Below are 11972 nucleotides of genomic sequence, written 5' to 3' on the forward strand. Positions count from 1 at the left end.
GGCTGCTGGAGCGCGGGCAGCGAGCCCATGAGCGGGGCGGCGCTGGTGGGCTACAGCGGTAGCAGCGGCTCCGAGGATGAGGAGTCGGGCGGCGCCGGGGCCGGGTGGGTGCCGGGCCCGGAGGCTGAGCCGAGCTGGGGGCGGGGGAGGGTGAGCTCCGCAGGGTAGTGGGGGCTGAGGCCTGGGGCCGGGCCCAGAGCACCCCTGGCGTCTCAGCCGGCGGCTCGGCCCTGCCAGCCTCACGCTCGCTCCTTCTGGTCACTTTTTTTTTTTCTTCTCCTGAGCCCTGAAAAATGAGAGAGCAGCTTTTCTCTGGTGCAGAACTGAGAGCCGCCACAGCTGTGGGTTCCTGTCTGAAGCCCAGGTCTGTTGTGGAGGAATTGGGAGGCAGGCCGGGCCACTGTGGCCTCGGTGGAGAATTGCTGCTCTAAAGGCTGTGGTCGCAGGCCAGCTCAGGAGGCATTTGGAGTCTGCATACACAGGCCATGAAGAGGCAGCTAGTGCCTGGCATGACCCTAGCCTAGGATATTTTGGAAACAAAGAAGTGCCCTACAGCTTGCTGTACGTATTAATTAGCTCTCTTCCTTTCCCCATACCCCCATTCTCCTGCAGCCCAACAGCTTCCCGCCTTCCGGTGCCATCCAGTGTGTTAAACATGTTCAGAGACCAAGAGGAGGAGGTCGTGGATGACAGCACCAAGCATGGCGGCCGTGTGCGCAACTTCCCGCATGTGCGGGGCAATTGGACAACATATGTCTATATGCCGTGTAGGTAAATTCAGCTCTTTCCTCTCTGTTCATAGCAATGGGATGTTGAGAGCAGCAGAAGGGGAGAGAGGAAAGGAGAGCTCCCAGAGAGGAGCTGTCTGTCCCCAGGTTGGGTATAGTGTGGTCAGGAGCAGAGGGTGGGACTGATCCCTAGTGCATGGAAACCCATGTGTCAGCCCTGGAACAGGTTTTGTGGCTGCTTTCTCTGCAGACTGACTGGCAGCAGAGCCACTAGTGAGCCCCTCTCCTCCCATGACCTATACTGGCCTAGGCTCTCATCATCTGCTGTCTGTTGGTACAGACAGTAAATGGACTCGCCTCATGAGCAGATCTGGAATGTCCCATTTGTAGAGAAGTTCTGTAACGATTTTCCCAGCCAGATCAGCTGCATTCTTAGGAGTCTTAATAGCGGCTGTGTTTACATTTTGTGACTTCTGGGCTCCCCTTTGGTTCTGACTTCAAAGTTGTAATGGACATGTGAGTGAGAGAGGAGCCTGCACAAAACGTGTGCGTCCTATGAGATGTGTACTCCACCTGGTGTGTGACCTGGCAGTAATGGCTACTGGTGAATTCCTGGGTTGGGACTTTTCTAAAATTTAGAAAAAATATCTCTGCAAGGAGGCAGTGTGTCTAGAGGTTAGAGAGGTGAAAGGGGGATGAGGGCACCTGGCTTTTATTCCCAGTTCTGTGTCTCAGCTTTCATATATGTACATTTTGGTTAAGGATCATTGTAACCCCCATCTTCTCATGGGTGGCATGAAGCTTCTCTTCACATTGTGATCCCAGGGCATGAGAGACTAGGAGAGTGCAGAGCACCCCACTGACTGGGGCTGTTTCTGCTTTCTACTTCACCTCCCAATAGACAAGATCATCACTTCAGAGCTGTGGAATAGGGTATAGCTTGACTTCAGTGGTTCTTTCCCTGCAGATGAAGCCTCAGAGGATTTCCTGGAGTTGCTGGAGCTCCTTATTTCCCATGCTCGCACGTATGCTGTGTCGCTCACTGCCATGGAGGAGTTTCACATCAGCCTCTCGCAAAGTGTGGTGCTGCGTTATCATTGGATAACCCCCTTTGTGCAGTCTCTCAAGGAATACCTGGCCACTGCTTACAGGTGGGACTCAGAGCCATTGCAGATGCTCTCCCTGGGTGTCTAGCATCCCTCTGTATACTCCATGTTTTCATACCTTCCCATCCAGCTGCTGGTCTGCAGTTCTTAATTAGGATCCAAAGCACAGTGGGGAAGAATTGTTAATCCAGTGTCTGCTCATGAAACATCACCACACGGGGCCAGTGTTCCCTCTAAGTTGTGCGGCATATGTGGCCATGCAGGCACACCTGGCAGTGCAGCATGAGCACGCCTGCGCAACCGCGCATGCCACACAGCTTGCAGGGAACGCTGCATGGGGCTGAACCTTCACCAGGGAATTCAGTTGAAGTTTTCCGCTGATTTCAGAATCAAGCATCACACTGGGGGTGGGCAGGGCTGCCTCTCTCCATCTTCTTTTTGCCCTCTTCTCCCCCCCTGCCACCCTAACAATGCTGCACCTACAGCATGCCCGTGCAACTTACATCAGCTTCCAGCCTGCATGCTGGAAGCAGTGCCAGGCAGGTGCTGGCATCAGCTGTGGACACAGCTGGCAGGTTTCTACTGGGGATCTAGACATCTCCCCAAGCACCTTCTCAGGGTAGAAGGGTGGCTGAGAGGCGGTGCTGGTGGTAATGGGGCCCTGGCTGAACTGTCCCTACTGAAGCTGCTGCCCATGCCCACACTAGCTCCCTGCCTGCCCTCAGACCCATCCCACATAGGGCGGTTTGGTGAGCTGTTGCACAGGGTGGGGGAGTGTTGACCCAGCCTATGACAGCTCCCTAAAATTCCCTGTGTGGGCCCAAATAATTGCCCACCCCTGATTTAAGGTTAGGCACCTTCTTGCTTGGCTGTCAGTTCTCTCTCCTACTTTGTTCCTTTCCCAGCTGAATTAATTTTTTAATCTGTTCAGGTTCTTCTGTACAGTTGACCAGGTGAAGGTTTACACCAACCAAAACAAAACCAGGTAGGTGAGTAGCACAGCAGCCTTGTCTCTTAGAACACTGGAGAGAAAGCGGGAGATGGTACCAGGAGGATGTGTGGGGACTAGCTCATACACACAACTTCATGTACTGCCCACCCTCCAATTGGAACAGTCAGTGCAGGCTGGATGTGGCTTTGCCCCAGCTTCCTGTTACCCTGGGTTTTCATAAGTCCCCCTCTCCTCAGGGATGGCCCAGTATGGGTTAATTTTCATCTTGGGCTACAGCACTGGCAGCTTGTAGTATAGTGATAAATCCAATTATGTGATTAGGCTAGCTCAAGGCAGCTCAGTGAGCAGGTCCCTTTCCCTGGTGACTGTGCTTTGTGCTGAAGGATCTCAGCTTTCATTAAAAGAAAAGAATTGACTTATGCCTGTAGAAAATGTGACCATAGTATAACCAGTGTAGTAACATCTGCATGAGTCTTCATATGGCATGAAACAACAGTCCAGACAAAGGCAAGAGCCAGCTTCTTACCCAACCCACAACTTTTGTACCAATCTCCTCCTCACATGGTAATCTCCCACCTGACACCATGTTAAATGGTTTACAGAAGGCCAGCTGGATTAAATACCATGTGTCTTTTGTCTAGAGACATCAATTTTTATCACAGAAAGCAGTCGGATTAGTATGATTACCTTTTGGTAAAACAGGGCTGTACTTTATGCCATTTCCCTTTTACCTCAAGATATTATTCTTTTTTGCAAAGCTTCAGAAGAAACTTTGAATGCTATAGAGGTCAGATGAATGGGTCAGTAGTTGCCGAGATTGATTTCCTCTTTTCTTAGGTACTGAGGATGGGGATTTGGTTGCTATTAGCACCCTCCCAAATTCAATAGAGGTGCTCAGATGAAGTATTTGTGGAAGGCTCCCAAGAGGCCCTTGCTACATTCAGTCTCTTTCCCTGTCTGCTCAGGACCTTTGTAGGCTTGGAGGTCTCTTCTGGACATCCTCAGCTGTTGGAGCTGGTCTCAGGGGTGGACAGAGTTATGGAGGAGTTTGATCTCCCAACGTTCTACAAGGTAACTGCCTCTCCAGTGTCTTCTCCCTCTTCACCTCAGGCCAAAGCCAGAGCTCTTAGCTGACCCCAGCTTTAGTGTTGGAGGATAGAAACTCTATGAAGGACTTAAATTTCCAAATCCCAAATAAAAGAGAAAGGAAAGGCATAGTCTAGTGTACATTCAAATACTCGCCATGTCTTCTCTCCACTCCTTTAACTAGGGAACCTGGTTTTCTGCTCCTTTGTCATTCTCATGTCCTGTTTTTCCCACTGGTTACCACTCCCCAGTTATTAATTACTGCCTGCAGCAGCCTTAAGAGTTCAAGGTCCAGCAGTCCTGAGTGAGGCCTTTGCTGGCAGTGAGTGACTGAGTGTATTGAAGGTCTGAAGTCACTGATTACCAACAATAATCAAATTGGAGATGATTGTTGCTGTGTGAGAGCAGAGCTTGCACAGACCTTTCATTTCTGGATTACATCCAGCCCAGACCAGCAGTGCTTTAAAGCAGTACCATATAGTAGCCTGTCTGTGAAATGTGTGCCCTTAGTCTGAGTCCAGGACTTAAGGCAGGAGTAAGCATCATACAAATCACCCCAAAAAAGGTGGTAGCAGAGAGGGCAATGGTTGCTGTTGAATGGGTGAGAGAGTCTTACCCTGCTTAGGTTTTAGGCACACTGACAGGGCAGTGTGAAGGAAGTGGCACTGCTGGTGCCCATCTTGGGGACAGTTCCCTGAGTAGTCATTGACATGAAATTCACCTGTTGTGTATTTTAAAGAAAATCGATCTCTTTCTGAGCAGAGTAGGGCACTCGCTTCTGTCTTTGAAGTGTGATACATGCCCAGAGTGTGTACTTAAGGCTTAAAAATCCCGACATCATAACTGACAACTATAGGAAAACCTAAGGTACCTGTGCTCATGAACAGCACCCCAAGCTAACAGCCCACTGTATTCAGGAGAAGCCCGTATCCCCATGGAGTCTCTCTCCACATGCTGTAAAACCACCTTGCATTGCTGAAAGAAGCTAGGGAAAGAGCCCTTTGCTACTGATGTCAGAGGAAGATTGGAGCAGAGCAGCTGGGAGCGAGGCTTTGATTTCTGATGTTATATCTAATGCTGATTTGCATTGGGTCTGTGCTATAAAGTCATGATAATGCAGAGCTACGTCTCAGCACGAGGCTCCACTTATTTTTGCAAAGGGTTCAGAGGTTCTGGACAGTGCAACAGGTCTCAGACTTTACATCCCCCATGTAATTGCTTTGCTATTCATTATGCCTCATTTCCGTACAGAACCCCTCATTCCATATCAGCCTGGCTTGGTGTGTCGGAGACCTGACTGACAGGTTGGAAGGGCAGTGTCTCCAGAAGCTTCAGGTAACTGCTCATGCCAGCATCTTTTGAGGTGAAAGTAATGCAAATAATACCCAGCCAGATCTCCCAGGGTCTGTGAGGATGGGGAGATGCAGGTAACATCCCAGCTGTGTCACTTCAGTGAGCAAATCTTACACAGTGAATTGCCTTGGAGGGAAGAGAGTCTCTTCAGGTGAGGTATAACTGTCCTTCCCCAGCATGTGTTCCCCTTGAGCCATATGAACACTCTAAAGCTGTCCAGCCACTAATGCTGCCTTATCTTTGCATCTCTAAATTACATAACCCATGGTCTTTGTGCTTTGGAGGCCTGACTTGAATCTCTAGCAGCCTAGTGGCCTTGTATACACTGACCCTTCCCTTCCACCGGTTGTATTTTGCAGGAGATTGTGGATGGGTTTGAGGATTCTGCATTCCTACTACGAATCCAGTGGGAGCAAATCCGCTGCAAATCCGGGAACAAGTTGTTCTCCTTTCCCTTGAGGTAGGGAGCAGGAAAACCACATATTTCAGCTGCCCCAATGCCTGGTCTCTGCTCCTGAGACAAGAAATCAGTGCTGCACTGTGCAACTGGACAATCTGAAGATTCACATGTATCCTGAGTTGCTGATCTCTGCTCATCATCCCAATGGAGTTTGGAAGCTCAAGCCAGCCTGCTTTTAGTTTAAGTTGCTGGCCCAGAATGTGGATATTTGCACTATGATTCCTCACAGTTGCTGTTAGCTTGGGGTGCTGTTCATGAGCACAGGTAGCTTAGGTTTTCCTATAGTTGTCAGATATACTGTGGGGATTTTTAAGCCTTATTTATCTTCTGGTGAACTGAAAATGTGGGAGGGCATTTGCTAAAAAGAAGAATGTAGGGCACTGCATTACTAAGGGGATATAGAGCATAGTTGCTGTACTGAGCTAGGAGCTTTTAACAGCAAGATGAGGGTTGCTGAGTTTTATCATTCCCATGACAGACAGTCACAGCATCTCTGTGCATGTAGTTGATTGGAATAGGTTCCCTTATAAAGCTTTATTTTTTTTCTACTGTCAATGCTGTAGTTGCTATATGGATGCAATTCAGCATCTAATCCTCATTTCAAATTGATGTGGGATTAGAGCTGGCAAAGATATGGAAGTTCCATGACTCAGTGCTAGTCAGTGTGAGTCCAGGGTGGAATTAATGGGAAGTGTTCAGTTTAAACTGATCCACAGACTCTCTGAAGGGTGAGGAAGGGCAAAGGCACAGATTTCAAGATTTTTCCCTGGGAGCTCTCTCTAATATGAATCCTACTGTTATACTGTAAAGTGTCCAAAAGAGGGCAATGTTGGCTTTCATCACCAATCCTTTACAGCAGGAAACTGCAGATAGAAGAATGTGGTAGCCCTATGATCATCCTGGAGTCTAGTGAGCTTGCTGCTGTTTAGTTCCGTTTGGGTGCACCAAAAACATTGGTGTCCCGGGCTAACATTAACTTTCAGCCACACTGTTTGTCTTCAAAAAAGCAATTTTTTTGTAACAACAGTTCTGGATTCTCATCTGAGCCTCAGTCACTGGGAAATCCCCTACAGGCAATATATTTGTTCTGAGATGATGGGCTTTTGCCTCCCAGGTATTGTGGATGGAGGTTGGTATGCTGTCCAGTATCTTTTGCTTTGCGTTTATCTATTAAAAGACCCAGAGAGGCTCGTTTCTAAGCATTGGCACCTGCCTTTTCAATGGTGTAAAGCTGTTTTCTCAGTGCATTATAGGCAGCTAGGACCTGATTTTTTTTCAGAAGTCCTCAGCTCCTGCAGCTCCCATTGGCCTCCAGAAACCCTCCCTAGTCCTTCTTTCCAGCATGACATCAGCTGGTGGATGAAGTCAGTGATCAAAGCATAAAGACCAGAGGCACTGAGCCTGTCAGAGGGGCTTTGGTGCTCTTTAAAATATCTGTGTTTGGATGCCCTTTGTTTTTATGAGCTTTATATCTACAGCATATCATTTTAAAACTGTAATTGGATCCCTAGGGGTAGACAAGGGATGGCAGATGGAAGAAAATGTTTAAAAGTTTGTAGTAAAAAAAAAATAATCTAAAAATAAATAACTTTCTACTTCTGCGTCCTGTCCTTGTGACTGATTTTTTTTTAAACAGATGCTGGAGTGAGTCTGTCTGAGCACTCCTTTTCCTTAAGACAGTCACCTGGCTGTCTCAGCAGCTCAGTGCTGGCTGTAGTCACTGCTTCCCCCCAGAACAGAGCAAGGTCCCTTATGACCCAAGGGCAAATCCTGACCCTGTCAAGATCTCTGAGAGTTTTGACTTCAGTGGGGCTGAGATTTTTGCAGCCAGTGCGCAGTTATAGCAGCTGCCTTCATTGGAAGATACTTGAGCTTTTTTTTCTAAATGCTCTGCCAGATACCTGGATCACTTTATCATCTGTTCCCAAACAGCACTCTCTCTGTTCATGGATATTAGAAATGTCTACGTATCCCTTCCCTTATAAATAATGTAATAATTATATTTTTTTAAATCTTGGTTAATTGAGCTGTTTTTCCATTTTTAGCATGGTGTTGGTATAACCATGATTTGTATCAATCTTGTCTCCTGCAGTTACAACCCATGCGCGTGGTGTGCTGTGACTTACACCATGATATGGAACTTCATTGTTAATGCTGTATGTTTTCATAAACCACAGGTTCCCTGATACAGCGACCCTGAGAGGGAAGGAGACTGCATCCAGATGCACTCCGCTGTAACTGCTGTGGGTGTGGGTGGTACTTTGTCCATTTCAGCAGCCTATCCTATGAGGATCTTAAGAGTGCTTTATAAGATCCCCTTGCTGCTGCACACATCGGTAACCATAGCCATAAATTTACACCTAGAGAAACTAAGGCTTTTGAGTGAGTGATTTCAACAAGGTTTCCCAATGAGTCAGTTGCTGAACTGGGAGTTCTACCCAAATGACCAGTCTCCCAGTCCTTATCAGGACTCCATAAGCCTGCTTTCCCCCTGATGACACAAGTCGCAGCTGGGGAGTGGGTGGAATTTTGTCTCTGAGTTTGAAACTCATTTGCAAAAGTATCTTGGGCTATTACATGTTTTGCTTCTATAGATTTCCAGTGAAGCTCAGTCTCCTAAAAAAAAAAAAAAAAAAAAAAAAAATGTGCTTCTGCTTTGTGTCCATAAGCAGAAGGGTAATGCTCACTCAGTAACCATGGCAGCTAACAGTGTTGTTTCCCTCCTCAGAAGCCTAAGTTGGCACATAGTACCTTTGCATTGCTGCATTTTGCAGCTCAGCCAGAACTCCCTGTCTATGCCTGTGTAACTAAATTGGCTAGTCCTCTATCCTCCCAGTACCCTGTGGAATAGGACATCCCAAAGTGCATTGCCCACTGTGTTGCTGGGGCTTGCCTGCATGTGTATCTCTTTGGGCACTCTCACCTCTGCTAATGGGGCACTATAGGATAGTTGCCTGTATTTCTCAGAATGCAGGAATCCAGATACACTTAAGCAATGTAGTAGGTGCCTGGGGAACGCCTGCTTGGCACAAGGTTGTTCTGGGGGGAAAAAAGCCTTCTGTTCTCCATAGTGAACTCTGCACCAGCTGGGTCAGATCGTGGCTGCAAACGTACATCTGCTCTTGCAGTGTAGACAAAGCATTAGGAACCACAATGAGGGGGATGCAAGATATAAGCCACTGTTGCGGGGCTGGAGGGAGATAAGGTCATCTGCCTTCAGGTAGTGGGGGCCAACTTTTTGGCAGGCATGCTAGAGATTACCCACTGCTCTTCCCAAGTGCCACTCTAATCCCCTTCCCCTGCCCAGTCTATTGCTCTGCTTTCTGCTCTCTGCCTTGTGCTCCCTCCCCAGTCACTGTTTGGCTTTCTGCTCCCTGTCCTGATCTCCCTGTTGCTCTGCTTTCTGCTCCCTGTCCTATCTGCTGCTGTACTGCCTACTCCCTCCCTGATCTGCCATGTACAGAGCCTATGTATGCCACTTGTGGCACATGCTTCAAGTTGGCCACCCTGGCTTAGGAGATGCTAAAGTTCTGTGTCCTGATTGCCTCTGTGCTCAAGCAGCACTTCTCTCACCATCATTTGTGCAAGGGTCCTTCCAAATACTTTTGTGTTTGTGCAGTTTCTGGCCCCCCTGCAGGGATGAGGGAGTATTTTCCTCTTCTGCTTATCCTTTTCCATTTGACAAACTCAGATTGCCTTCCCTACCAGCAACTGGAGCATGAAGGGACTGTAAACCTTGCACAGTCCTTTCTTTCCTTGACTGGTCCCTGAGGCTCTGCTGTAGCTAGAGACGTGGGGCTGTTTAGTCTCAGGAAGTGTCTTTCTGCAGCCAGCAGGGGGAAGACTCACCACTACTCCAGGGCTGACCACTTTGCCCCTGAGCTTCTGAGGTCCACAGAACTAACCGGCCTTCCAGCCAAAGGATCTCAAAGGTGAGATGGAGACACGGCCTTTATAGATGTCCTTCAAGCCCTCAGTCAAAGAGAGTTAATGCCATTGAAAGTAGTACAGATGTTCTGGATTTACACTAGGGGTGCTAAGCAGAGCCCAGCATTGGATGCACAAGGTGCATATAATTGCAGATTTAGGCTGTTGGCTTGGTACTTTCAGCACATTCTACTGGAGGGATCACTTCCTTAAATGGCCCAGCATAGCTTATTTCCCCATTCTGCTGACAATCTGTAAGTCTGGCATGCAGGAAGACAAGGCCTTTCATCCAGAATTTGAGGGCACTCCATTCCTTCTCTTGCTATATGCACCTTCCCCCACTTAAGCTATGTTTGCATTTCATGAAGTATAATGGGGCCCCAGCAGTTCCCTGGGGAGGAAGAGGTGGTTCTCTCTGCTATTGGAATGGATCATTCAGCTACTTGGGACCGAGTCCTCCCAAGGTTTACAGAACCTTGCTACAGCCACATGTCTTATACAAAGGCATCATCCAGGTACTGATGGAACTGCCCACGCTGTGTTTACCTGAAAGGTCCCCCATGCACTAAGTCAGATACTCACAGTGGCTGCAACTTCACCATGTTCTTCAGAAACTGAGCACTGAGTGCATTTGGATGAAAAATTACAGCACCTTCACCCCTTGAATTGGCCTTGGGTACGACGGCTTAGGGGCAGGGGTATACCTGGAATGTGTTTGGCCCCCAGGGAGAATTTCCTGGGAGTGAATCATCTCACAGGCTGAGATAGAACTGAACTCTTGCTGTGCTATGTATAAGCAACATGGGTGTGTTGTGAGGCATAGTCAGCGTCTTGTGATTCCTGGAGACTTGGGCTTCCAAATCTCAGCTTTCATTTATATTCACAGCATCAGGCCCTGCCCTAGCCCCACCCCATCTACTGTCTAGTGAGGGCCCTGCCCTAAGCAGAGTTTCTGAGACCTGAAAAAGCAGAAAGAGCCATGGGTTCTAGAAAGGCCCTTGGGACCCGTGTTGTCAGTCTCAATGCCACATGATTTCTGCTCTTGGTCATAACTGAAATTCCTCTTCCCCTAAGTGCATTGTGAGATGACCCTCTGCTCAGGAACAGTGTGCTTTTCAAATACACCTTTGGTATTTCCACATTGAAAGTCAAACACACCAGAGGCTGTTCTTGGAGAGGGGACAAAGTCCAGACAGTAGTTTGTATTGGACAAGCCAGGTGTATTACATATAGGAAAACCGCTTCTGAAAAAAATCTCTTAAAGCTAGAAAGCCCCTTTTTCAGTTCTGCCTTCCCTCATGCAGCCAGGTACATTTCAGTACCTGAATATAATTGTTCCAACCTTTTCAAGAAAAGGTGTATTTAGGAGACAGCATATTGGCTGACACATTTTAGCTTATGCTGGACACTTCTGCATCAAACCACAACTGCTTTGCAGCCCCATTCACAAAAGTGACTGCTGCTTGCTTTATATGTTAATTTTTAGGTGCCCAGTTCAAGACACTGCCAGAGGGACTGAGCATTTACACTCTGGCTGCCTTCACCTGGATCCTCAGAGGCTCAGCATCTCTGAAAATCAGGCCCCAGATCTCTCAGATCAACTGAGCTTGCTAGAATCAGCAGCCAGTGTTTAATTGTTTTGACCAGAGCTTTCACTGGTCATGATATCTGATTTCACCTGTTCCTCCACAGCACAGAAGCCTCTGTGCTTACTGTCTGTGTGCGCATGGGGCTCTCTCTACCTGACTTGTCATGAGTGTGCCCATGTTAGCAGTGTGCGCGTGTGCCACTGGCAGGGAACAGAACAATCACTGATCTCTTCACAGTCAAGGGAAAATTCCAAGCTCCTCCTCTCGAGGCAGCTTCAGAGGGGCGGGATGTCTTTATTATGTTTGTGAGAAACTCAGAGGCAAGGCAGAAGGGATGTGTATAAGACTATAGGTTCCCTGTGGCAGCTGCCTGCCAATAAAGCCTCAGTGAATGGGGTGTGTGGGTGTGCCAGGTGTAACTAGGGGGCTGAGGGTGGGAGCATGACGGGGGTGTGTGCATGATGTGTATGTATGTGCTGGTGTGTCAGGTGTGTGATGGAGGTATGACGGTGTATGATGATGTGTGTGATGTGATGGGTGCGTCGGTGTGTGTTTGTGTTGTGTGTGTGTGATGGGTTGTGTATGATGATGTGGGGGGGGTGCACGTGTGTGTGATGCTGGGTGAAGTTGTGTGTGTCCTGGCTGTGTGGTGGGGCGATGGGGGTGGGGTGTGTGCGTGTTTCCGCGCCCGGGGGTGCGCGCGGCCGGGCGGGACCGCGTGTCCCCGGGGGCCGGCGGGATCCCGCTGCCCCTTTAAGAGGCCGGGGCGGG

The 11972-nt window shown here is 48.5% G+C and overlaps 1 protein-coding gene across 1 annotated transcript; it reads left to right on the forward strand.

The window, feature by feature from the left end:
- The first annotated feature begins 6 nt into the window (after window positions 1–6).
- On the forward strand, window positions 7–6861 carry USB1 (U6 snRNA biogenesis phosphodiesterase 1). Its single transcript, XM_019505913.1, has 7 exons — window positions 7–104; window positions 613–767; window positions 1696–1879; window positions 2766–2819; window positions 3752–3857; window positions 5124–5207; window positions 5585–6861. Exons 1-7 carry the CDS (start codon window positions 28–30, stop codon window positions 5687–5689), a joined length of 765 nt encoding a protein of 254 aa, XP_019361458.1. The 5' UTR covers window positions 7–27; the 3' UTR covers window positions 5690–6861.
- Window positions 6862–11972: the final 5111 nt, after the last annotated feature.

This window comes from Gavialis gangeticus, unplaced genomic scaffold, assembly GCF_001723915.1.
Source record: "Gavialis gangeticus isolate Ggan-Ray unplaced genomic scaffold, GavGan_comp1, whole genome shotgun sequence".
NCBI classification, from domain to species: domain Eukaryota; kingdom Metazoa; phylum Chordata; order Crocodylia; family Gavialidae; genus Gavialis; species Gavialis gangeticus.

What these genes read in the sequence shown, in the direction of transcription:
- USB1 (XM_019505913.1), top strand. Translation starts at nt 28, where the DNA reads ATGAGCGGGGCGGCGCTGGTGGGCTACAGCGGTAGCAGCGGCTCCGAG. An exon ending in TCGGGCGGCGCCGGGGCCGG is followed by an intron (nt 105 to 612) that starts GTGGGTGCCGGG and finishes ATTCTCCTGCAG; the next exon opens with CCCAACAGCTTCCCGCCTTC. An exon ending in AACATATGTCTATATGCCGT is followed by an intron (nt 768 to 1,695) that starts GTAGGTAAATTC and finishes CTTTCCCTGCAG; the next exon opens with ATGAAGCCTCAGAGGATTTC.